Below are 27,221 nucleotides of genomic sequence, written 5' to 3'. Positions count from 1 at the left end.
GCCTCCTCTTGCTCTTGATCTCTCCGTAACACACACACATTCAGACCTCATCCTGGCACCGCAGAGAAGCTGTAAATGATGAGATTAAGTGAAGTTGTGGAACATCACTTCTTTGTTGTAAATCACTTCATGCTGTTATTCTGTGTGAATGGAGTTCCGCTTTTTAAATCCATCCTGATGAGCAGCACAATGGAAATGTCACAGAAGACTTTTAACTGAGGAAGGCTGCCTAATTAGGAATTAGCAACAGCTTTTCCATCCCTTCAAACACTCCATTAAGTGGTGTCGCTGACTGAGGCCTGAGGGGATGTGAGGTGCTCCATGGGCTTTTGTTTAAGGAAACTCGGAAATCACAGGCAATTCTTACCGACGACTGTCGACCTTTTTAAGATGCTTGAGGAAAAGAAGGTGTTTTAGTGTAAGTCCATGTTCATGTAGCCGCCATGGTACAGACTTTACAAAGAGCCTTTGTTTTGTCTTGTAGGAGCAATAAAGACCAGAGATCCAAAAATGAGATGATGGCTCACAGCTCCTGGCCAGAAATCTGGCAGGGCTGTGTCATGAGATCCTGGTAAGTTTGGTGTTTTCTGCTATTTATACATGCTAAACCAGTTTCTCTACCCCTTTGTCAAAGGCACAGTTGTTGGAGAGGAGAATTTAACTATTCATGTCCCCGATTAAGCCATGGCAGCAGCCGGGGGAAGAAAATTAAGCAAAGAGCGAGAATGAGGGGTATCTTTGATTGCACTGAAGTAACAATTCTCTGTTCACTGAAAGGACGTCATCATTAAAGGAATAGTTATTGGCTTCATTTTGGGAAATAACCCTATTCACTGTCATGCTGAGAGTAAAATGAGAAGAATATCACCATTCTCTCATGATTAGCTACATGTGAATTTACTGCCAGAAGCTGCTTAGCTTAGTTTAGCTTAGCCAAACAACAAATAGGGCGGAAACGCTGCTTGCACAGACAAACTTTGTGGCTGTTTTTTGGGGGTGAAGATCTTTTGATTACTTTCAGTCTTAGTGCTAAGCTAAGCTAAACTAAGCTAAGCTAGCAGTTTATGGTGGTATCTTCACATTCACCAGACAAACATGAGATTAGCATCATTTTTTTAGCATTTTTTTCCAGATTGTTGGACTATTCCTTTAAAGTTTAACAGGAAGATAATCCAGAGACGGAATTTGACACACCTTTGCCGAATCAAAGAACGATGCAAACATAGCACTAAAGTTCCATCGTTAGTGAAGATACAGTAGAACTGTCTGTCTGTGAGCGAGTGCTCATATGTACCGTGTGCCCTCGCCACATAATTACAGCCATTTGAATGCACGTTGGCCCTCCAGCAAGGAGAAATCAGACCTAAAAGATACCCATTATATAATGTAGCATGTATCTGCAGGCAGGCTGCACATCAGAGAGACTGTCCTGGGTTCAAACTTACATCTCATATGGCAGACGAGAAAAACAGGAGGAGGATGAGCTTTTTGTCTGAATTTTGTCTGTGACTTTTTGTTTGCACCCCAAATTTCAGCACGTCATTTTGTTGGCTGGTTTTTAATAGTTTTTAAAGGGCCAGAGAAATGAGCGGCAAGGCAAAAGCAGGGACGACATTTCCACCAAAGCTTTTAAGGTAATGCCTGATATGATGACTGTTTCTGACTATGACTGTGTTTTTATTACTTCTGGAAATCCCCATTCGGGTTTATTTTCAGTCTCCAAAAAACTACAATTACACAGTTAGTCCATTCTTTTATCTGTCTGCTTGTACTCACAATAAACAGTCCAAAACAGAGAAATGCATCAGGATTTTGCAAACTTTTTCTTTATATCTTGCATTAGAAACACAGCACAGACAACAGAGCTGTAAACCTGAAGGACCATACAGTAAATAAGAGCACTCTGGAAGTTTACTCTGAGCGGAATTGCCATTGATCCCAGAAAACAATTCCACTTCCCCTCCCGAAGAATGCTTCCCAGCAGAAAATAGAGCACCAGGGATGTAAGAAAAAGGGGGGGAGGAAGAGGAGGAGATGGAGGAGGAGAGACAGAAGGGAGGGCCGTGGAGGGAAACACTCTTGTGATGCCCCTGCTTTTCTTCTCGTGCCCCCTGTGTGGACTAACAGTTTGGTGCTGGGGCGACGCTGAGCTTGGATGACATCCTTGAGAGCCAGGTCCTGTTGACAGTCAGAAAAAAGAAGAAGGTGACAGCCAACTATCACATCGAGCCTGTGGTCATCTGTTCATCTCTACATCATCACCTGCCAGCTGTCCACTGAGTTAAAAGACGTCTCATCAGGGGACAGATAGGAAAGCCGGCACTTCCAGACAGCTTTCGTACAGCAGAAAAGCAGGTAAACCATCAAGTTATTACATAACCTAGGTAAAAGAAGGATGCAGATATTTAAACACTGACAGCATCCTACTACTAAACTACAGTGCTGGACTCTTGGCTCTATAAGAGAGAGCTGGTCCTGGCACGATGGACTGAGACGCCTTGTGGGTGATAGAGTCCCTGTCCTCCTCGGCAGGTACAGCTGTGTCCCTGCTCGCTCTCACTCCTTTCAGCCAATCTTTCTGTCTCTCTCTACCTCCTCTCTGCTCATTACTCTCATAAAGAGACAAATATATTCAAACAAACTGCAGCACTGGAGATCTTAAATCACAGAGCCACCAGCAATGTGTACCGACACTTGGAGGAGTTGTTACCACTGTGGTGTCTCAGGGGCAGAAGCTGCTCATACTGCTGTTCATAAATCTGAACTGAGAAAATGTTTAAATCAATTGAAATAGCGTAAATTAAATTTACATTTGGGGGTTCAAAGCCACAAGTCTGATGCAATCTTTTGATTTTTAAGTCTAAAAAACAGTGGATGATTCGGATTGTTTACATAAAGTGTCAAAGTATTGCAATCAAAATGTTAAAGAAGTATTATAAGCAATAAGGACTTTAAGTATACAGGTAATATGGCCTTGGTAAGTGAAATTATTATATGTTAAACCATTGTATTATTGATTGATTATTGATAATTATACATGTAAGAAGCATTTTATTCACCCAGCTGGTTGTGGTTGAGCTAATTTAACCTGTTTTATACTATTGGGTGGTTTTATTTACTCTGCAGTGGTAGCAATGTGTAATTTAGTATATGCTCTTATAGGTTTTTAACATATTAATCTGAAAAATAACACGTATTTATAGCTATTATATAAATGTAATATCATTAAAAGCACTATATTTACCCCTGGAATTCAGAGGTCTGAAAAGTAACAAAAAGTAACAAAAAAGTACCTCAGAAATGTACAGTACCTAATTATATATATATATATATATATATATATATATATATATATATATATATATATATATATATATATATCTTTTTCAGAAAACAGATATATCAGATTAGACAGATAATATAGCTGTAGATAATATTATAATAAGTTAATTGTCTTCAATGAGTCCTCACAAAGTAACTTTAGCTTCTTTGTATTGAGTCCATGCCAGTGTTTTTCTGTTTGGACCTAAATTAAACAGCACTGTGACATTAGTGCGACTCCCAACTCCAAGCATAGTCATAAAAGACATTTCAGTGGAATCACATTGAACAAACAGCTAGTGAGAGTTGAATAAAGATGCCTCACAGCAAGAGATAAAGATTACAGGCTCACTAGTCAAATGATATTGTGTCCACTGCCAAGAATAAATTTACAGCACTGACTATGAAGATAGTCTTCAACATAAAAAGAGATAAAAAGTAAGATGCACATTTAATCTGTCACCACACAGAAATAGCTGCTATCCAGGAATTCCACTTGGGAGTGAGTTAGTCAGACAGACTTTTCCTCACTGAAACACCTTGCAGCTGTCTGGCGTGATGGCTCCAGTGTAATGCCATATGCAGCTAAACAATGGATCATAACAGGGCTGTGGGTCTGTGTACAGTAGTGGGCAGATGAAGAGCCAGACAGCCATGTAAGGTAGCAGGCAGCACACCGGCCCGCCGGCTTCTGCTTGTGTGACTGATATATGGCAGCCAGGAGCCACGCCGGCCTGTAAGCAGTGGCAACAGGTGACTCACATGTATTCTCCCCCTGGTCCTGCATCTGATTCACATTGTAGGTCACACTATCCCAAACTCACCCCTCCACCACTCCAACCATGCTAAACTTAAACATGCTCATCCTTGATCATAATCCCGGCACACATTTGGGAGATCGGCACGCCGCCACTGCAGTCCCGTAGCTAAGCAGCTGCAGCAGTGCACATTGGGATTAAACCCTCCACACGTGTCAAAGTTCAAGTTTAAAAGCCAGTGAAACAAATGCACCTAATTCATTTCCATTAATCACTCCATTATACCCTTAATAACCTTGTGAAACCGGTTCAATCACCCAGAGAGTAAAAATAACAATCGCTGAGCCGAATAACTGCTGCCTCGGTATGTTTGGCATCCTGTATGCAGCTCAGACTGATGCAACCTGTGTATAAATGTGTTAGCACAGAGCAGTTGTGTGGCTGGTTTGACATTTTCCTCGTGCTCCGCTGTGTCTGTTCCACTGAAACATTGCTGAGCTGTCACAACACTGCAAAGTGAACTGTTACCAGCAAAGATGTTTTGGTTATAGAGCTGCAAACAGGGGCTTTTTGTTTGTGGGTTAATTTGGTGACATTACTCTATCAAAGAGTCTCTTTGTCAAGATATCGATATCAGACAACCAGTATACAAGCTATCAGTCAAAGAAGAAACAGGTTTAGTATTTCCATAAGAAATTAACCGCTTTAGCCATTTAAAAGGTGCATAATGCCCAAAGCCAATACATACATATATACATACATATATACATATCATATATTGAATATCTAAAGTCAGGTAGTTATCAGCTATTGCAGAAGAAGAGCTAGAATGAAAAAAAAGAAGTAAGATAGTTTAATAAGCTTTCTAATAAGAGTTAAAGATGATTATCATAATGTGATTCTTCAATTTAGTTAGTGCTGCAGTAGTAGTTTTTGGCCCATTAAATGTCCATCGTAGCTCTTTAAAGGTCTTGTTTGTCAATCCAACAACAGTTGGTTCAGTGTCAACATGATATAAAACTGAAATGGATCTCCAAATGTGAGAGACTGACATTTTCTGAATTTTTAAAACTTACTTTGAGAATGAATCGATTATCAATAGAATCAGAGATTATTTTTCTGTCTATAGAGTAACCGATTAGACGAATAATCATTGCAGCTCTAATTATAGTCCATCCAACTTGATACAAAGCGCAACAATGATCGTGAATGTTTCTCCAGAGTTTTGGGTTAAAGCAAATAAAATGCATCCAATAAGATATGCTAGTTAAGTTTTCTTTTTCTCAGCAGTTACTGTTGAGATGGAAAAGCATTATTATATGTATTTTTTTTGTCTTTTTAGTGTAGCCAAATAAGTTTTTTCTTGAAAATTCAGCGTAGATGCAATAAAACCTTAATGGATGGTTTTACTTATATTTAAAATAAATAAAGTAGTAAACCAGAACATAAGGACATTTTTTAAAAAATTGATAAAATACAAATATTATATATATATATATATATATATATATATATATATATATATATATATATATATATATATATATATATATATATATATATATATAATTTTTTTCCTGATCTAGAACAAATAGAAGGACTGTGTAGTTACAAAGTTATCTCACACCAGAATCCTCTGAGGCCACCCGGCCAAATTAGGCTCTGCACAATTTTTTTAGTATCTGACTTCGGGCCCCTCCAGTGTGAGCCTGTGTGGTCAAATTTGTCCCTCTAGACTATGTCAAATACATAATTTTTTTAAAAATACAATATATGAGTTTTCTTACTGTGTTATACTTTCTAATGAAAATGATGAATTAGTTTGTCAGGTAATGTGGTTTTTAAGCTGGTGTGTACTGAAAAATGGACTTCAGACACACACTAAACACTATTGAGTTTAATGTAAAACGCTGTGTAAATACTTTTTTCCTCCACTGATGTTAGACTAAACATTAAACAGCCCCATTAAAGGGAAGCAGGCCAAGAGATGTATACCCCACCATGTAATTGCCTGTGTGTTTATGAGTACGGTGCAGAGCAGGCAGTGTATCCTGGTCCTCTATGAGGATCCAGAGTCTGTCAAACACGGCTTAGTGCTGAAAGGTGCAGATCACTAAAGGAATGTTTAAATCAACCCTGCCCCCTGTTGTTCCTGGCCTGTGGATGCACTGCAGGCTTTTAAAACCCATCAACCCAACTAGACAAGAGAAATAAGCTTTTAATTTGGGTCCAAAAGTGTGTTTCTTTCTATATCTCTGCACTCTGATTATGACTCAATCAAAGATTATTCCTAGTGATTTTATTGGAGCATAAATCTGCCCCATTTGCCACCTTAAAGCAATAAAAACATAGCTTAATCATTCTATAAAACTTCCATCCAGGGTTTTTTCCAGCCTGAGGTGCTGCCACAGTCCCAAGCAGAGTCACTGCCCTCTAAGGCAACACTGAGGCTCCAACACACGGAGGATTTATTGTTGTGTTGCGGGGAAGAGAAAATACACAGCATATATTCCTGTTGCTCCACAGCGAGTCACAGCAGCAGCCGTCACTTCGCAATGATGCAGTTTAATAGCTGCTATTTCTCTCCTCTGAGCTGCCTGGCTGCTCTCCAGACTGTTACTGTCAGTGCACATCTGACTTCACATTTAAGGGGAGACACTACAGGTGAATAGGGTTGTTTTTTTTAAAACTTATAGATATCTCCATGACACTTCCCCAGTTTGTTATTTACATTAAGACTATTTTTTTTTGCATTTCAAGTTTTCTGAAATGTTACTTTTAGATATGCAAATAATGTGTTAACACATGAAATATGCACTCATTTGCATATGTATTTTCAGGACATAAATCTGAACATTGCATTCAAAGTTAAGGTTTTATGTTGTTGATGTCTTAGATTTCAAGTTATTTACAAAAGGAAATTGGGATATCTCCTTTCATCATTTTATAAATCAAAAAATACTGTCAAAAGCCATTTAAAAAATCTAATTGTTATATAAATCAGGGTATGAATGATATATAGACAAACCCATTTGAACAAAACTTTCAGAATATAGTTAATAGTTAATAAAAATGGGTAAGTCTGGCATCTGTAAGTGTAGCTGAAGTTTAGATTTATAGCTCAGAGGATGATAAAAAAAAACAACTCATTTTGACAAAACGACCTTTTCAAGATTTCATACATTCTTAATGTAAATGACTATTTGAAGACAAAATAATGGCTCTAATACACAGCAACAACAATATAGAACATGTTAAACACTTAATATTGTGCAGAAGAGTGGGAGCTTTCTAACGATGCATGTGATGACGAGGGTTTGGGTTACACTTGCAGACCTACGTTCTGCAATAGAACGCTAACTTTTAGTGAATGTAGGTGAACTCTAGCAAATATATTAAAACATACACTTAAATGTTTGTTTTGTTGTTCCCTTTCCAGTATTCTGAAAGAACAGGAGACTTTAATACAGCCGGGTTTAGTTAGCCCGGTTTAATTTTGAGTTGAAGTGGTGAAATGACTGTGGTTCTTGGCTACAGTTCATTCAGAGGATACTTTCTTGTTTAGTTTATTATTATCTCAGACACTTACACTGTGTTTCCATGGAACTCACCAACACTTCCTCAGTGCAGGAAATACACACACACACACACACACACACACACACACACACACACACACACACACACACACAAAGACTAAGATATAACGTCAAAGAGAAATAACTCAGAGGTGCATAATACCCCATTTGCGCAGTTCATCGTTTTGAATACCTTCTAACCAGATTGTCCATTACTCTGCCACAGAGATTATAAACAAATATGACAGCCATGACGGTATACAGGCAAACCAGACGGCCCAGCAAAGGGCACAATGTGTCCCAGTAAATCCATGGTTATTGCCAGAGGGCCCACAGGAGTGCAGGTGTGATAGACAGACGAAAGCAAAAAGTTGCTTTTATTGCGGAGAAAGTCACTGAAACAGCTCGGCTGTAACCTTTCTGCCACCCCTTCCTCCCACTCCTCTTAATACCTTGTTCCTTTTGTCTTTCGGAAATCATATTGTTTAAGATTGTTTCCTCTGAGAACAGGAAGAGGCAGTCAAGGAAAGGAGACAGAGACCGCAGTTTTTCACCAGCTGATCTGAATAACACGCCGTCTACTTGTGTTTGTGTATGTTTGCATGTTTACGAATGTTAACAGACATTATTCGTCATAGCAAGAATAAAGTGTTTAATTACTTTACATGAAAATGTCTACTTTATATCAGTTTGTACTTCTACATTTGAGAAATCATTTTTTTGACATACTCCCAACTAAAATTATTTGACAGCTGGAGTTGCTAGTTTGGGTGCAAATTTATTTTCTAGATTATGATTTTTAGCCTTTAGCAAAGCAGCATTCCTCGGTCCACCACGTTGGTCTGGACTAACATATCTCAGCACTTGGAGGATGGATTGCCATGAAATTTTTTTTTTATATTAGTAGTGCCCAGAGGATTAATCCTCGTGGTGATTTCCTAAATTTCAATACAGTCCTAACATGAGGATAGCATGTGGTTTTGAGAGAAATATTCCACTTTTAGAGAGATGGGCCTTTGAAATTTGGTTTAAACATTCTTGTTTCCCTCTTTTACATGTTTACTTTACTAAATTTCTGAATATAGGACTTTTACCTGTAACTAAATATTTAAACATAGTGGTATATCTCCTAAAAGGTTTCTGATTGTTATTTCGATACACCAGTGTCAGGTCAGTAAAGCCTTACTGTTTTCAAATTTTCATATTTTACCACTCAAGGAATATTTATTGATTGATTTTTTTTTTCAATTTCATTTATTGTAATTAGGGCCCGAGCAGGCAAAGACCTGCGAGGTCCCTATTGTATTTCAAATGATTCTTTATTTTTATTCTTTGTCCCAAATGATCGCATTTTTCACTGCCTGAACATACCCCAAAACTCATGAAACTTAAAGACTTAAATATAAGTCACACCTCTTTTTTTTTCTTTTTTTGACTTTTTTTGTGTGACTTTTTTAAACTTTTTTTTAAAAACTTTTTATTTTTATTTATTTTTTATTTTTTTATTTTATTTTTTTATTATTTTTTTATTTTTATTTTTCTGCACAATGCGCATGCGCGGCCTTTTGCGCTTCTGCGAAGTATTCAGATCCTTTACTTCAGTAAAAGTACTAATACCACACTGTGAAATGACTCCACTCCGCTCATTTTAACTACATAATAAACTTTTAAGTGGTTTCATTTATAAAAATGGGTAATAATTTTAAATCTATCATGTTTTTCATTTTAAATCTTGATCTGAAAAGTAATTAAAGCTGTCAGCTAAATGTACAGGAGTAAAAAGTACAATATTTGCCTCAAAATGTAGTGGAGTATAAAGTTAAAGTATAAAGTATAAAGTTACATAAAATGTACATAAAGGTACCTCAAAATTGTACTTTAAGTCCAGTACTTGAGTAAATGTACATAGTTACTTTCCACCATTGCTACCTGCCTCTTCTAACTTATACATATCAGTTAAGAGTCCTCCTTCAGACACTGTATGAGGATTAAAGGGATAGTTTGTGCATTATTATACAAAACTTGGTACAATTATTGTCAATGCCCTCCTGAGGATAACCCTTTAAGGTTTTATTGATCGGCCCCTAGGTGGCACTGTGGTGGCAGTCTAATTTCATATTTGGTACCGTGGCCACACTATAACACTTAAGGCAATGAAATTCATAGGGGTGGTATAGACTGGCCCCTGTAACGCACACACCCCGACGGCAGCATGCCCCGACACGCGTGTACTGCAAGGGCCCGTTCAGTAATGCTTGCAGTCCTAGTTTGTAATTGTAATCAGGGCAACAGGTCATATAATAAAGCCTATTGAACTGAACTGAATCGAATCGAAAGGAGTTGAGGTGAGTTGAGTTGAGTTGAGTTAAATTAAATTGAATTAAATTAAATTAAATTAAATTAAATTAAATTAAATTAAATTAAATTAAATTGAATTGAATTGAATTGAATTGAATTGAATTGAATTGAACTGAACTGAACTGAATTGAACAACAAATGGAAAAAAAAAAAAAAAAACTTTACAAAAGTAGCTTTGTTGTCTCCCTTCTAGATCTCATTGCTTGACTGTATTCTCCATCTGGTGCAAAACATTTAGCAGCATGTCATTATTGAAAATAATGGGACACTATCACAAAGGTTAACTCTGAATGAGTCCAGGGGGAGATGTCTTGTTAGCATGGTCTGCACAGGTGAGGAAAGTCTGTTGTCAGTGTTAGCTGATAAGAACATGGCTGCTCTGTAATGTGTACCTCCTGCTATTGTGCTGGCTGGACTCTCACTCCCTTCCTCCTCCTCCTCCAGCTCTCTGCCTGTTTGTGATTTACTTCCAGTAAAGATAATCAGCTTTATTTAAGGAGGGCTTTGAGCCAGATCCCTGAGCAGGACGAGGACTCGCTTCACTAACTCACAGTCCAACTGGTCTCCAACTTGTGACCAGTGTGACGTTAGTTGGTATTATGTGCATGCTGGAAAACAAGAGTCAGACCACAAACTTTCCTGTGCTATGCATCAGTGTATCCGAACATTTCCTCTCTCACACGATCTGATGAGGGTGTTTTATTTCCCGCCTCTCCATGCTTCACAGATAAAGAGCACAACGCTCTGATTCTCCATCTTATTGCCATATATATACTTCATAGAGACACTGAGGGAGGGGGAGAGACAGGCTGAGGGTCATTTAGACCATCACTCTCTCACACATAACTACTGTCATTGTCAGCCAGACAAGTCAAAGCCCTGCACAGAGGACTATGCAATGGGAATAACTTATTATGGAAGCAACTGCTCATGGATAACACTTGGAGGGAGACGAGAAGTGGTAAGAGAGAATATTAAGTCCCTGTTTGGCTTTTTTCACACACTTGTGATTATAGAGATACTAATGTATATCCGACCTGGCACGCACTTAAAATAAAAGCCTTTCTTTACACACAGCTTTTGAGGAATGTATACTATGTTTTCTATGACCTTGCCAAGTAGGGCAGTAACTTCACGTGTGTGACGTGTTGGAAAAAGCTGTCAAACTGTTACTTTCAGCCCTATTTTACAGTATGGTACAGCTCATCTGTCTTTGATGTCTAATTGCGTAGTAAAAGCTGGCAGTCGGAAAAAGGTACATAGTGCATTAAGATGTCGGAGGTCACCCCTCAATGGAGTTTGATGGGGGTTTTTTTAACCTCTCAATGATGGGGGTCAGTTATTGCACCCATAAAGCTGTCTAGTGAACTGCCTTATAGGGTCATTCTTGGCTGAGACTCGCCAGCCTGTCCCTGCCATGTTTGGGTCTTACCCAAACTCTCACTAATGCTGCAGGTGAAAGCACGCACACTCTGGATGAATGGTATCTGACTGACAGCTTGATATAGATCCAGATTGCATCGTGTAGGAGGTTTTCATCATCGCAGAGAGGACAGCAGACATCAGAAGCTGCTGTTCTGTCGTTTTGAGTGAAATCTGCTGCTGATGCTCCACAGGCAAGATAGATAGAGGCCACGCAGCCCGGACCAGGTCACAGCATTAAAAGGACAAAGTCTCCTAGCTTTGACTTGCCCTGTGGTGGTTACCCTCTCTGTCTGTCTGCCATGTATAATTCTGGGGTTGGATATGTGGAATGTAAACACACATAATATAATATTGAGTCATTTTTCTTAAAACAACCTCATTATTTACGTTTACATGACTCCTCTGACTTCCCCTCTCTCTCTGTCTATTTCTCTCTTTCATGGGAAAGCGGTTGTTCTCATGCCATGGTGTCCAGTCCTCAAGCAATTCACAAGCAGAGGAGCTATTTTTATGCACATGAAGCCACACACACCCAGGTCATTTCATCTGCAGGGATATATAGAGGACCTATCTGTCTATTTGAGGTGTACAGAGACATCACTATCTGTATCTGATCTGTTCAGCCAAATAACTATGTCTCAGGGCCTTTAAAGCATCAGATTGATTTAATATAGGCATTTAATTAATTATGAAATATTCCTTAACTTCATGCTCTACTTTCATCGTTTTAAGAAAGATAAGATTTGCCAGTCATGTTCTTCCACCTGAATAATAACAAGCAACTTCAGCTTGCTTTCCGGGTAAATCCCCACTGTCTTTACATTTTCTGTATTTCTCTCTGCTCCTTTCTCTCCTCCTCTCTGCTCTGTCCATCCTCGACCTCAGTGACTTCACCTTGTCACCTCTAGTGCACCCTCTTCTCACACTTTCTCTCCTTCCTGTCCAGTCTTTGTTCTCAGGTGTGTTTCCGGCCTGTGAGCAGTGATGGGGGACTGGAGTCTCCTGGGGAATTTCCTAGAGGAGGTCCAGGAACACTCCACCTCGGTTGGGAAGGTCTGGCTCACCGTCCTCTTCATCTTTCGCATCCTGGTGTTGGGCACGGCAGCTGAGTCCTCCTGGGGTGACGAGCAGAGCGATTTCCTGTGCGACACTCAGCAGCCCGGTTGCACCAACGTGTGTTATGACAGCGCCTTCCCCATTGCCCACATCCGCTACTGGGTGCTACAGATTGTGTTTGTCTCCACGCCATCCTTAATCTACATGGGCCACGCCATGCACATTGTGCGCAGGGAGGAAAAGCTGCGGAAGAAGGAGCAGGAGGAAAGGGAGGAGAGAGGAGAAGGTGGAGGAGACCTGGAGGGGGAGAAGGAGTACCTCCAGCAGAAGGAGAGCGGAAAATTTATGTCGTCCGATGGTGCTGGCCGCATTCGCCTGAAAGGAGCACTGCTGCAGACTTACATCCTGAGCATCTTGATCCGAACAGTGATGGAGGTGACATTTATAGTGGTGCAGTACATGATCTATGGGGTGTTCCTCAGGGCGCTGTACCTGTGCAAGTCCTGGCCCTGCCCCAACCCCGTCAACTGCTACATGTCCCGGCCCACAGAGAAGAACGTCTTCATCATCTTCATGCTGGTGGTGGCTGGTGTGTCTCTGCTGCTCTCTGTGTTGGAGCTCTACCACCTCGGCTGGAAAAGCGCCAGGAGGTGTTTACGCAACAGGGCGGCGCAGAAGAGTGAAAACAAAGCTGTGACAGTGGCCGTGTCTGCAGCCTTGGAGCCCAGCACCCCGCCTCGCCCCTCGGCCTCTTGCACCCCACCGCCTGACTTCAACCAGTGCCTGGCAGCCCCGAGCTCCATGAACGCCATGACTTCTATGGCCTCTCATCCCTTCAACAACAGGATGGCGCTGCAGCAGAACTCGGTTAACCTGGCCACCGAGCGGCATCACAGCTGTGACAACCTGGAGGACGATGAAGACTTCCTGAGGATGAGATACGACCAAGCGGCCACAGAGCTGCCCAACAGCTGCGCCCCGTCGCCTCTGCTGCACTCTGGCTTCATGAAGGACAAACGCCGCCTGAGCAAGACCAGTGGGAGCAGCAGCAGGGCTCGCCAGGGTGACCTGGCAGTATAGACAACCAGAAAAAGTGGCTGACAAAGTGGGGCAGGCCTTCAAAACCAGGGTGAAGGGACAGAAAGGCACAAAAAGTAGTTTGACTGTCATAACTGAGTGATGGTGTCGGAGCGTGAGGCTTTTTATGCAAAACGGCATTGAAGCCGAAAACTTGACCACAGCCTAGGAAATGGTATAAATGCAACTTTGGAACGAGACACTGAGATGTGTGGAGTGGACCATGTGAACTTGAAGTGTGTGAGCTTTGTTAGCAGATAGTGTTTGTGAACCAATCTGTCCCAGAGCTCGACTGACAACCAAACTGCAAAAGAAAAATAATTTTGAGATGAGAACAGGGTAACAGGTGTGAAACCTGACTATTGCACATTATGTTTTCGTTAAACCGTTTAAGCCAAAAACTAAGAGAGGTAAAGATATTATTCAGTGAGAATAAAGGTGTGAGATGACTTCGGAAAACCATTTCTTAAAAAAGCAAATTAAAATGGACATAAATCTATTCATTTGATTAATGGTTGTTACTTTAAAGGGGCAATGTGTAATTCGTGGCAACACACTCCAAAACAATAGGGTGCAGCATTTCACCCTGTGTATGACACAATTTAAGATCACATACAGTTCTAAGTAGATTGATTAGTTCAAAGTAGGTCTTACTTTTACTTCTTTTTTCTAGGTGTAAAGCTACTAACTACTATACTGCTAACAGTGTTGCAGCTTTAACTGCTTCGTCCTCTCTGAGGGCAGACTGTACGCTACAGTGGCTATAAGTGATATTACAAGACAGGAAGGACTGGAGCTAGCTGGTTAGCATGCTCATTTCCGTAGATATCTCTGCAAAACAATACATAGATACATAAACTAAAGTTCTCTCCATATTTTACACATTGCAGCTTTAAATAACAGAACCAACTGTTTAAAAATTGCAAAAGAAATTGAGATGCATGAAAACAGGGACTTAATATGCAATAAACTGTGAAGCTTGCCATTATATAAATTGGATGTTTTTATGCAATGATCAAGGTAAAGTGCCTTAACAAGTGTGGAAATATATATCTTCCACACAACATGTTTTCTATATGTATTTTTCCAAAAAAGCCATATTAAAGACTGTAAATTTAGATAAAGCCATCGGTTGACTCACTGACTTGATTGCACTACACCTGCAGGTCAACAAAAATAAAACATAACTCAAGAATAATCACTTTACAATCTGAAAGGAGTATGAGTAAAACTGTATTCATTTGACAGGAGCCTCTATGTGCAAAATGAAAGAATGTAGCCTGTTTTCCTTTTGAGAGGGATTTGAGGGAAAAGAAAAGGAGGAGGTCCTGCTTGGATGCTGTTATGAGGAGATACGGCCACTGGGTGGCAGCATTGCACTTAAGTTTTTTCAGTTTTTCTCCTGGAGCTATTGTGTAAATAGTGAATTTGTCCCTATGCAATGTATGTTTTAGTTGATGTCTTTACATGTATTTTTATTTCATTTCCATTGTCTTGTTCTTATTATGCAGAATAATTGTACATGTTGTTTATGAGAGCAGTTTGTAAATCAATATCCACTCCAGCTGGGGGTATAATCCTGCATATCTCCATCAGCAAACATTCATTTAAAACAGAAATCTTGTCAGTCTTTTTGGTTTTCTCACACAGACCTTTCTGCAATAAATGTCATCACTAACCTGTCACAAATTAATAAACACAAACTGTTAAAATTTACTGTGTTTTCCTAAAAGGTGTGTGATTAATTCAAGCACTTCTTTTCTTTCTGCATTCATCAAATAGAGATGTGTGTGTTTCTAAATCAGAAATAATTTACAACACCAATTCTTTGGGATGCTGCGTTAAACATAATAAGCAAATAAAAAATTAAAAAAGAATGCATCAAAGAATGAGTGTATATATTTACAAAAATCAAAAGTGTATCAGTTTGAACATTAAATATAATTTCTTTGTACTGTAATAATTGCATTCTGCTTTTTTCACAGTGTCCCAAGGTTATTGGTTTTTTTTTTTTACATTTAGACCAACTTGTAGCATATCAAAACCTAGTGGTAGATGTAAAAAAAAATGCAATTTAAAGGAGAATTAAATAAAGAAGAGGAGATGTTAAAAAGGCATACATAGATAAAGGGTTCCCTGCTTTTTCAGATCTATCACCACTTGCGTCTGTTCCCTGCAGAAAGGACCTGCAGGAGACAGACTGGAGAGGATGTGCAGTATTTACACAAACAAAGACTGTCTCGCCATCTCTGCCAGGAAGCTGAGCGCTAATATCCAACTTGGTCTATCAAAAGCTGAGTGGAAAGCTGTTGTAGATGCTGCCATTTTGTTTGTTTGTTGCAAATCAGATCCAATTCTACAAAGTTACCCTCACTTCATCATCATATAAGATTATACTATATAAGACATATATAGTAGTAGTCATAATGACACAGGCTGTTCAATAAAATCTTTTCTTGTACATTACCCATAGGCAAATCTGAGGTGATGCTTTTATGCATCCAAAGGGGCACTGGGCTTGCAAAGTTGATCAATCTACATTCAAGATGGAAGGTGGGTTTATTGTTCAGTGGTGGAAGAAGTATTCAGATAATTTACTTAATAAAAATGTCACTTGAGTATTAGCTGCATGATTTCCTTTCTTCTTTATATAACTATGTGTTAATAGATTATCATTATTGATGCATTGACCTGTGGTAGCTATGTCCTACTTTTTTACATACTGGGCAACACTGCATATTTTTTTAAGCTTAAGATATGCATGGTAAATTCTAATCTATAGTATAACACGTGATTATGGCTGTAAAATGAATGCAGTGCAATAAAAAAAACTGCAATATGTCCTTCTGGAATGTAGTGGAGGAAAAATATGAATAAAAAAGAAAAGGTAGGATACATTTCAAAAGTGTATAAGGTATCACTCGTGTGCATCATGTGTGCATCTTAATATTACTGTAATTTCTAAATTCTGTGTTGAATACTTTTTTCACTTTTATTTCTGTATATATTCCTACACACACAAATCCTGCTTTATTTTAGTATACATATATTTATACATATTAAATTCATATAAGTACATTCTTCGAGATTAACAAAAAATACATGTGATTATAAATTAAATACTTATATTTTTAAACATTTTTTCTTTTATTTGTTCTCTTATATATGAATTCACTTATTTATGTTTCATTCTTCATTTATTTTCTTTGCCAGCTTTTTATATCATCACACTGTTAAAATAATCGCCTAAGTTATTTTGTGTCAACATTGGGGGTTTTGCCTAAAACATCCTCATGACACCGGCCACCTAAGGTAAAATCGCCTACATCCTCAGTTGATCAGATCATGTGATTTTAACCCTTTAGTGGGGCGGATTAGCTGAACAATCGTTCACTTTGTGATAAAAGCATGAAATTTGGTAGATGTGTTGGTGAATATGTTTCGAACAAATCTGGATATTGGGCCACCTCAAAAGCGCCCCCTAGTGGCCGTGGCAGGCATTTGTTATACAAATAAATCAATGATGAATAAAAACTGCCCTTTTAATAATACCAACTGGTGATGAATTGTATATTGTTGGAAAGCCTGATTAGTCACCTTTACAACGAGGTACAGCTTGTAAGGATCGTGCATTCATGGAATGAGCAACGGGGCTAAACGTGGGTAGCACCCCCAAAAAATGTGCATCCCCTGTGAGGCGGATTAGCTCAATAAATCACAAGAATTGTTTATTTTGTGATAGAAGCACACAATTTGGTGGATGTGTTGGTGGATATGTTTCAAACAAATCTGTATATTAGGCCATCGCAAATTCGCCCCCTAGTGGCCATAGCAGTCATTTTCTTCGTTAAAATTACAAAAAATATTTAAATTATTTCTTAAAATATTTAAAAAATGTAAACTAAATATACAAACGTAAATTAAAAAATGTAAATACACATATTAAATTAACAAAAATCCAGTTAGACACTCTTTCAGTTATTTTTCCTGCCCCACCACAATCGGGCTAGCCATCGAGCTAGCTAGCAAATGAGCTGACTAGCATTTGCTTCCTGGGACAAGCAGTGCAGTGAACTGTCCATCAAGGTATGTCTAAATATTTCATTTCACCTGTTATAATTATGAATAAAATATGCTATGAACATCATAAAGGCTAAAGAGAAAAACAATCATCATGGGCCTTGGCGGAAAAGTAAATTAGCAAGATAGCAAAAATAGGTACTTAAGCTAGCTAGTTAGCTTGGAACATGTATCAGTGGCTGTTGGGTGTGAAAGCTTAATAAGACACTGTTAAATTATGTCCTGTGGAATGTGGACATCCCTCCACACACACACACAGGCACACTATATGTAATGTCTCCTTTGCCCATGTGGTTCTTTTTTTAAATGTATTTTATAACTCCATCACAGTTAGTCAGGCGGCTTAGGACCAGATTTGAGAAGAAAGGGGACACGCCGGACAAAAGCACCAACATTTTTCCACATGCTCTCTATCACCAAAGGTTTCAACTTTTGGTAGGAGCCACTTCATCAAGATTGCAGATAGGAGACGGCAGCCATATAAGCCATAAGCCATAAGTCTATGAGAACCAATATATCTTCCAAGCCACCTAGAAGGTCAATCTTGGTGTCAAAATATACATTTTCTGGGTCAAAGAATCATTTAAAGCTACTGAGAATATCACTAGATGAGTCACTGTAAATAATTTGTTGATCAAGATCTGACATGAGTTGAAAGTGTACCCTTGATTTTTTTGAGCAGTGTACATGGCAGCTAATCCTCACTCTCCCGTGAACATTGATTCCAAACAGTTTCAACTCAGGATACCCTGCTGCAGCACTTGAAGCGAGTTGCCCAGTCTGAGTGAAAATGAACATATCAATTTGATAAAATAATCATCTAGTGATATTCTCAATAGCTTTAAATGATTCCTGGACCCAGAAAATGTATATTTTGACACCAAGATTGACCTTCTAAGTGGCTTGGAAGATATAGCATTTCTCATAAACTTTATATGGCTGCCATCACCGCAATCTTGATGAAGTGGCTCCTACTAAAAATTGAAACCTATAATGATAGAGAGTATGTGGAAAAAATGTGGTGCTCTTGTCTGGCGTGTCCCCTTTATTTGGCTAAGCCGCCTGACTAAGTCACACACCTCAGTACAAGGATTTTGCCAGAAAGAGTAACCTGCTACAAGTAACCCTAGTAGAATTTTTAAAATGTATGATTTTTTTCTCTGTCTAAATGTGTTTTGTTTTTATTGTTGCAGATCATACAATATTGAAAATTATTTTTTCAGTATAGCTATAGGAGGCCGTAGCCTGTGAATGGGAATATCAAGACCTAATAAAATGTTATACAAAGTTAATGTTCTTTTCTATTAGACTGTAATAAAGCTTTTGTCACTTTAACATGTCTCTAAATTATATTTGTGGTGCTGAAAACATGAAACAGCAGCTGTAGGGTAGGCAAAGCATTCCTCGCCAGTAACCACTGGCGGCCATTTTTAAAAATGGCCGCTTTTAAATGACCATTTTTAAAAATGGCCGCCACAGCCATCAGAATTTTTTTTGCGATGGCCCAATATCCAGATTCATTAAACATGTATTCAGCAATGAGTGTACCAAATTTGATGCTTTTATCACAAAATGAACGATTGTTCAGCTAATCCACCCCACTACACAGGGGATGCACATTTTTGGGGGGTGCTACCCACACGTTTAGCCCCGTTGCTCATTCCATGAATGCACGATCCTTACAAGCTGTACCTCGTTGTAAAGGTGACTAATCAGGCTTTCCAACAATATACAATTCTTCACCAGTTGGTATTATTAAAAGGGCAGTTTTTATTCATTATTGATTTATTTGTATAACAAATGCCTGCCACGGCCACTAGGGGGCGCTTTTGAGGTGGCCCAATATCCAGATTTGTTCGAAACATATTCACCAACACATCTACCAAATTTCATGCTTTTATCACAAAGTGAACGATTGTTGCAAAATATTGAGCTAATCCGCCCCACTACTTTAGATAATCACTTCTTTGACAATTTGCCACATTCATAGGCATCAGATAAGAACCCAGCAAAGAAGAGCTAGAGGGAGATTGTTTAGTTATCAGTTTAGTTTATCAGTGTTTTATTGTTGACACTAATATTGGTAACACTTTACTCTTAGGTGTCTATATAAGAGTGACATGAGCGTGTCATAAACATGACATGGGATGTGTCATGAACATTAATGACACTTTAAAGTAACATTAATGCTCATGATACTTGTCATGTCATGTTTCTGACAGGCTTGTGTGACTCTTATGTAGACACCTTCAAAATAAAGTGTTACCATATCTTGCTTAAGTCACAAAGGCATGTTCAAAAAATTGCCTAAGTCATTTATTTCTCTTAAGTTACATAATTTACACATAGTGTTATTACTCTGCCAAAAGCAATCCTTTGTTTCATCCTTCATCCTTTGTGTGAAATGATCAATAAATGTCATATTTTACAGTTTTGGTATAGTTTTTTTTGTGTTTCCTGCAAAACTCGAAAAAAATGAGTTAGGCGATTATTTTAACAGGGTGACGATATGGCATTACTACGAATCCGTCATAGTGTAGGGGGCAGCAGCACACTTGGATGCTTCTCCTGTACCAGAAATTATTCCAAAAAAGAAGAAGAGGTCACGCTGTACTGTGAATGCCGGGAAATGTAGTTTTACCTTCGTAGCTATCACCTTCACTTAAACCGTAGAGTGGCATTACAGATCCTACAGTTCCCGACATGTCGTTTGGCTTGAAGTGGTGGCCAGAGTTGCCGAATGACAAGTGAATTTATCATTTACCAAACGTTGTGTTATCTGACGATAAAAGCAGTAGAACTTCGTTTTTAGAAAGTAAGTAACCAGCTAGCTTGTAACCTATGCTACAGCTTAGCAACAGTGAGCTCCGTTGCCATGATGCGTGTAGCTCTGTGAGGTCAAACTTCATCTTATCATCTTGTTTTGTAATCAGCTAGTTTTGAAAGAGTTAACGTTAGCTGTTTGCCGAGCGGTGTTTCCTTATGTGCTTCAGGTTGCTGCGAGTTTATGTTGAAACGAATTAAGCAATGTTTGTTGGCTAGCTCAGGATATCAGCAGCATGAATACTTCTTATCTCACAGTATATGGGAATTGAATGGCAAGGCTAGTTCATGTGAACATAATATATTTCACAAGTTTGAATAGAAGTACTAGTGTTAACTGCAGCATCCTCGTCACCGACGTCACTGGACCTGACCGGAAGTTAAATTGTATCACTTTACTTTCTGCAGGCCACGTTGGTTTCCCTTACTTTAGACTTTCTATGCATTAGTGTTTTTCTTAGCTCAGCACAGGATTTTAGCACAGTCCTCACCTCTCGTGAATGGTATGTTTTGTTTAAGAATGTCTACCTAGTATAAATTGATTAATCACCTGTTTGCTGGAATCGATACAATTTTTGTAATTGTAACAGCCTTAAGATTTCTAATGTCATATGGATAATTGTCTTAACTAATGCAGGTTAGTAACTATATGATGCATAGTATAGCTGAAAGTAGAACCTAAAACACGGAACATTTGCATCAACAAAAAAATAGTTGGCAAGATATTGATTAATCGTTTAAAAAAAAAATCGAGTCAAAATGGCCAAAATGATCTGGTTCTTGCTCCTCATATGTGAGAAAAGGCTCTTTTTCTCTGGTTTTTAAAATTGCAAACTGAATTTAAGAATTTGTGGAGTGAATTTTTCATGTTTTTTGTGACATCTCATAGACGTATTGACAAAGTAATCTGCAGATTAATCGAATGGCTCGCCCTAGCTGAAATGATTTTCGATTGAGTCGGTTTTGTAGTTTTGTTAAGCAAAAAGGCTAAGTTATTCTCAAATGTTCGTATGGTTTGTGGTCTTCTGTGACCATAAACTGAATATATATTGGCTTTTGGAGTGTTAGTCAGACCAATATAAATACATGTCATATTGGTCTTTCAAAAGTTGTGATGGAGAGTCTTTCAATATTTTCTGACATTTTATAGGCAAAGATTGACTAATTGTGAAACTAATTGTTTTTGTGGTTTGTTCCAACACTGTGTTACATAACATTAGGCAGACTAATAGTTTTTTTTGTCTCCTATTGGCCAAGTACACAGAGAAAGAATTTTACTCCAGTTGTACATATGCAGTAAAAGACATACAGCTAAAAACAGTAACAATAACAGTTGTATACTGTAAGGCAGGAGTGCAATTAATGCTGGAATAAATATGGTGTGATAAATGTAACTGGTGACTTTACACAGTTGAGGGAAGTGGATATAAAGGGACAGTGTGCATAGATTTTAGACACTAACACAGTGTGACTGTTTTGTTCACAGCTCAGCCATGAGGTATCTTTGGACCAAAGCAGGTGTTTTCGGTTCAGTGTCAGTGGCTTTTGGTTCAATGCTGTGGTCTCAGAAAAAGAGTGAACCGGACCCAGTTGCTTCAAATAGCGCCTCTGCTGACACAAATCCCAGTTCCCCCTACGAGCTAAAATTGGTTCAAGTCCTGTTCCGACATGGCGCTCGAACACCACTGAAGTCGATACCTGATGTGATGGAGGTAAGAAAAAAAAACAGCATTGCATCACCTCCTGTTGTGCTTGTTGTAGCTGTATTGTTACAAAATAAATTATTTGTCTGGACATGTTTTTCTCCTCGAAGGTCCAATGGGTGCCTACGCTCTTGGAGCCTCCAGCACACACCCACATCAACTATGAAGTAACAGATCTTCATGGCGGCCCCAGGCCCCCAGCTCCCGTCGAAGACAGCTATCGGAAAAACGTACTGACCGTGAGTAGGTGTGTTTTGTGGTGCGGTCAGATGAGAACAGAGCTGATGTAAAAAATATTCACGTGCAGCAACTTGTGTAGCTGGTTCCTGGTAAGAAGCTTTGATGGAGGATAATTGGACGTAAATTTTCATGGCAGACATTTAGACATGTAGTAGCTGGCAAAAGCTGCTGTCATACAATTTAGATGTTCCTGTGCCAGGGCCTTGTGCAAGCTGCCACAGTTTCCTTAAACACTTACTGAGACAAGTAGATACATTGTGCCTTTTATCTGCAAGTCCTGTTGTGTTCGATCACTTGTGTGTAATCAAAATATGACAAGGGATTTTGGATTAAATGTCTTTTATAGACTGTGTGTAGGATACATACTGGAATAGTCCAGTCTGTCATAGATGTGAAGATGTGTGCACCCCTCTAGTGGCCACTAGGACTCATTACAAAGCCTTCCAGGTGACATTCAAGCGGGTTCATTCATTCAGCTCCTCTCTTTAACGCTGCTGAACTGTGTGTAGAGCTTCCCGGTGAGATATGTTTGCCAGCCACTGTGTCCATAGAAATGATAGTTTCCTGTGCTGAGTTCGCTGCTTTGCTAAAGAGGTTTACTGACAGGATTTAGCTTAGGAGACTAAATTCCACAATATGGACTCCTGCCATCCTTATACCACATCCACTCTGGATTCCTGCACGCCTTAGCAGGTGTGTGTTTGTTTGGCCACATCTGTGAGTGAAACCTGATCCTGTTTGTCGCACTTGGCAGGGTGGCACGTTCCCCGGTCAGCTGACCACAGTGGGCATGCAGCAGCTATATGAGCTGGGCAAGAGGCTGAGGAAGAGATACATCGAGGAGAGCTCTTTCCTCAGCTCCACCTTTAGTCCAGCTGAGGTCTAGTAAGTGTTGACGGGGAGCAAAAACACACATTTTTCTGTACACCACAGTTTTGATACATTGTGCTCATAAGGGCAGTACAAAGGATATCAGCCTAAATGTTTTACTATTTTGAAGTTGGCTGCCTTCCATGACCTGTTTTTTTTTTCCATTTTTAGTGTGCGCTCCACTAACATTGTGAGGACCATTGAATCTGCCAAGTGCCTGGTAGCAGGGCTCTTCCAGCAAAAACAAAAAGGTAGGGAAGAAACCCATATGTGCATGATGCTATTTATGCTATTCTGAATCTCACCTAATCTGTAATTTTTCTGTCCTACTTGAAGAAATTGTGCCTATTCTAACAACGGAGGCAGAATCTGAAATCCTATATCCTAACTATCATGGATGTAAGCTGCTGAGACTCCTTGCCAGGTATGTAGAGTATATTTGCATACCAGGCCTCAAACATCCAATGCACTCTCTACCCAGAACTAGAATCTGGAATAATGTGCTGTGCAAAATTATGAGCAGAGTTGAGATGCCTCTGACAGCTTGTCATGGTGTGTCTGTGTTTTGTGGCTGACACTGTGTGTTTTGTGCAGCCACCGCTGGGCAGAGTCGTCCACTCTGCCAGACATTGCAGCAGACCTGCAGAGCATCCAGGACGCGTTGGGCATCGCTGCTCACCAGCACATCGACTTCATCCTCATTAGGGACGACATGGTTGCCAGAGAGGTGACAGTGCCGCATCATGATTCATATGACTTTTATTAGGTCTCACCACAAGCTATCAGAATACATACGATTATTATGAAAACTTGGCCTGGCTCGAGGCAGCAACCCAGCAAGCTGCTTGTTATGCAAGATGAAACTCCACAACAAGGCTCATCAAGTTATCAAGCTAAAATAATAGACTTAGAGTAGAGTTTATACATTAATGGTATTTACTTATGGCTGTAATTGAAGATATCAAAATATATACAAAATACATTCTAATTCAGTTAGTGAAAGGAATTCACTAAGTGAAAGGAATTCACTAATAGATGAGTGAAAACAATGTTTTCCCATTTTATCATATATTTTTTTAGATGTTCAAATAGAAATATTTTACTAAGAGAATGCACACTGGGGCCACTACATCCTAAACAAGAAGAGGGAATTTTATTAGCTTTTTCAGAATTTGTTGAATATTTTTCCCCCTAACTAGCCAAAGTCAGATACTGAAATATATGTTTTGAAATTGGATCTATCTGTTATCAGTTACAAGTCACTCAGACTAACATAAGTTAATTATCTATAATGAACTTAAAGAAAATAGAAGAAAATAAAAGCTACTGGTAAATTTCACTGTAACGGCTTAAAATTGACACCCTATTTACATGAAGTTGCCCACAGTAAGGCTGCAACTAACGATTATTTTCGTTATCGTTAAACTGACGATTATTCTGAAAAATCAATTAATTGTGTGGTCTAAGCAATATGAGGAAAACATCATGTTTGACTGGAACACTATTTTCAGCCATGTTTGCATGAAAGACGACTTTATACAATTAATCAATTATAAAAATGGTTGGCGATTATTTTCTGTTGATCAGCTAATTGATGAGTGGACTTATTTTTGTAGCTTGAGCGAACAATTGAACCCTTAATTGAAATAATATCTCAGTAAGATGACAGAAAACAGAGCAAATCTTCACTCGTTTTGGAAGTTTCCCTTTTTTGATGTTTGTGTTGCTCAACAGCAAAGCTGATTCTCACTATCTAGTCTCTGCACATTACCAGACACACGGCCTGCCCTGCCCATCAGTACTGGACACCTGGAGGAGTAAAGTGGAACAGAGAGCTGTGGACATGATCTGCCATGTATATGAACCCAGCAAGAGGTGAGATTAAACAAAGTCAGCAGAGGAGGGGCTTCAAAAAAGAAAGAAAAAAAGGATTGATTTTTGATTATCAATTTTATGTTTAACATGCCAACTTCAATTCTTCTGTGCCGTTTTTTTTCCAGTGAGAACTTGCAGCTGTGTGTGGGACCACTGCTGCACACATTGTTAGCCAACATCGAGGAGAAACTACAGGGCAGCGCATCCAATCCAAACAGGTTGGACGCCTCTTGATGGACTCACCCATTTCTTGCACAACTCGATTGCATTTGGTCTGTAAATGATCAACTGTTAAATCTCTCTCTCAAACAGGAAGTTGTTTTTGTACTCTGCACATGACACCACTTTGATTCCCTGTCTGATGGCTATGGGGGTTTTTGACATGAAATGGCCACCATATGCTGCCGATATCACTCTGGAGCTGCACCAACACCGGCAGACCAACAAGTCCTTTGTTAAAGTGTCGTACGTTGACCAGGTAGGGGCTAAAGTGTGTTCATTTGATTAGCTGTTGCATTTTCCCCACTGTATTTCAATCTGACTTGCTTGTGTCCCTGCAGGATCAACTTATACCAGGCTGCAGTGGAGTCTACTGCCCCCTGGAGGAGTTCAAGCAGGTCCTCTCAGCATACTCCCTAAACTCTGAACTCTACCAATCACTTTGCAACAGCACAGAGGGCTCGACCGAACCCTGAAGTCTCACAAAAACCTTCACATCAACACAGTGCAACCTATGACTTTACACTCCAACAGGCACTATACATCATGTTTTGTTTTTTTCCTCACTTCCACTTCTCAGTCCATCCAGCCACCATCACCATGGGAAACTTTGCGCACAAGTCCTAGATTACAGCCTCTTTTGGAAATCATTTAGTTTACATCACGTTTAATTCTGTAATACCTCATCTCCATGTAACCCTACTGTAAAATGCTCAATTAAGATAGATTAGTTATATAATGGCAGATTGACAAGTGCAGAATAATTTTGCCATACAGTGTTTGTGATATCAGATGCTTAGAGCATAGGTGTCTGCTTGCATGTACTTAATCTGTGTGGTTTAATGATAAACGCATCATGATTTTCTTATTTACAACAAACGCCCAAAGAATAAAACTAACAATGTCTGTCCTGACTCACAGTCCCATCATAAATGGATAAAAGGAGATGACGATACTTTTTAGTCTAAATTATTTGAGAAAACATCCTGACATGGATTAATAGAAATGTGGCAATAAAAGAATATAATCCTGGGCATGTTCAATAGTTGTTAGACAATAGTGAAGGGCACAGAGGAATAACTATCGGATAATACTTGTAATACTTGTGAGAAGGATACATTGATTGTTGATTTTGGTCTTTTGGTGATTTGTTGCAAAGAAAAATACAGAATATCAGCATTTTGCTTAGAAGTTAAAACCATTGCTGCAATTAACTCTTACAATAAAATATGGATATCTTAAAGGTTGACTAATGTTGCACCAAGTCCAGTATCTGATTGCTGCTGCAGTTACTGTCAATTTGGTTGTGCTCACAATCAAATCTTTCACATTTAATCAATTCATTCCTCAGGGTAATACTAACAAGTTCATGTACTGTATCTAATGTTGGGGATTGTACATTAGTGTGTAGATAAACGTCTTCATAATGATGTAGACTCTGCAGAAATGGCTTTATTCTTCTACAGCATGTTTTAAGAGTGAAATATTAGGTTGCCTTATGAGGATTTTTTGGTTCAGTCAGACCACAGTAGAATGTCTGCATGAATACATGCCCATTAAACATAAACATGTTTTACAATAACACACTGAACCTCATTACTGGGTGTTTTACATGACCTGCTGTTTAAATATAAGGTTTGGATTGGTGAGTCATAAATAAAGATTTTGATCAATGTTTAGTGTCGTTTTTTGTCACATAATGGGCTCTGTACTATCCCTAGCAGTCAGATAAAACACAGGTTAGTAAAGTACAACTTGTTGAGTGGAGTTCAAATGCATCAACATGCTTGCATCTATTTTGGAAGTGTGGTGTCCTCTGAAAGTAGTGCTCACTAAGC

At 39.0% G+C, this 27,221-nt stretch overlaps 2 protein-coding genes across 4 annotated transcripts; both read left to right on the top strand.

The window, feature by feature from the left end:
- Positions 1-2,128: 2,128 nt before the first annotated feature.
- Positions 2,129-14,164, top strand: gja5a (gap junction protein, alpha 5a). Of its 2 annotated transcripts, none has more exons than XM_059342293.1 (2): positions 2,129-2,355; positions 12,387-14,164. In XM_059342293.1, the coding sequence occupies exon 2, from the start codon at positions 12,425-12,427 to the stop codon at positions 13,574-13,576; it is 1,152 nt and encodes a 383-aa protein (XP_059198276.1). In that variant the 5' UTR covers positions 2,129-2,355; positions 12,387-12,424; the 3' UTR covers positions 13,577-14,164. The 2 variants fall into 2 exon arrangements, with proteins under 2 accessions (XP_059198276.1, XP_059198277.1); XM_059342294.1 differs by having other exon boundaries at positions 12,326-14,164.
- A 6,157-nt stretch (positions 14,165-20,321) lies between these two features.
- Positions 20,322-27,058, top strand: acp6 (acid phosphatase 6, lysophosphatidic). 2 transcript variants are annotated; one of them, XM_059342291.1, is made up of 11 exons: positions 20,322-20,468; positions 21,963-22,188; positions 22,290-22,418; positions 23,174-23,304; positions 23,461-23,540; positions 23,626-23,713; positions 23,884-24,016; positions 25,064-25,164; positions 25,290-25,382; positions 25,477-25,642; positions 25,725-27,058. In XM_059342291.1, exons 2-11 carry the CDS (start codon positions 21,970-21,972, stop codon positions 25,857-25,859), a joined length of 1,275 nt encoding a protein of 424 aa, XP_059198274.1. In that variant the 5' UTR covers positions 20,322-20,468; positions 21,963-21,969; the 3' UTR covers positions 25,860-27,058. The 2 variants fall into 2 exon arrangements, with proteins under 2 accessions (XP_059198274.1, XP_059198275.1); XM_059342292.1 differs by lacking the exon at positions 20,322-20,468 and adding an exon at positions 20,765-20,979.
- The last annotated feature ends 163 nt before the right edge of the window (positions 27,059-27,221 follow it).

This window comes from Centropristis striata, chromosome 10, assembly GCF_030273125.1.
Source record: "Centropristis striata isolate RG_2023a ecotype Rhode Island chromosome 10, C.striata_1.0, whole genome shotgun sequence".
Classification (NCBI taxonomy): domain Eukaryota; kingdom Metazoa; phylum Chordata; class Actinopteri; order Perciformes; family Serranidae; genus Centropristis; species Centropristis striata.
This window is presented reverse-complemented; position numbering and strand designations above follow the sequence as displayed.

Coding starts and splice junctions, on each gene's coding strand:
- acp6 (XM_059342291.1), top strand. CDS start 21,970: ATGAGGTATCTTTGGACCAAAGCAGGTGTTTTCGGTTCAGTGTCAGTG. Junction 24,017..25,063: donor ACGACATGGTTGCCAGAGAG/GTGACAGTGCCG, acceptor GCACATTACCAG/ACACACGGCCTGCCCTGCCC. Junction 25,165..25,289: donor GTATATGAACCCAGCAAGAG/GTGAGATTAAAC, acceptor TTTTTTTTCCAG/TGAGAACTTGCAGCTGTGTG.
- gja5a (XM_059342293.1), top strand. CDS start 12,425: ATGGGGGACTGGAGTCTCCTGGGGAATTTCCTAGAGGAGGTCCAGGAA.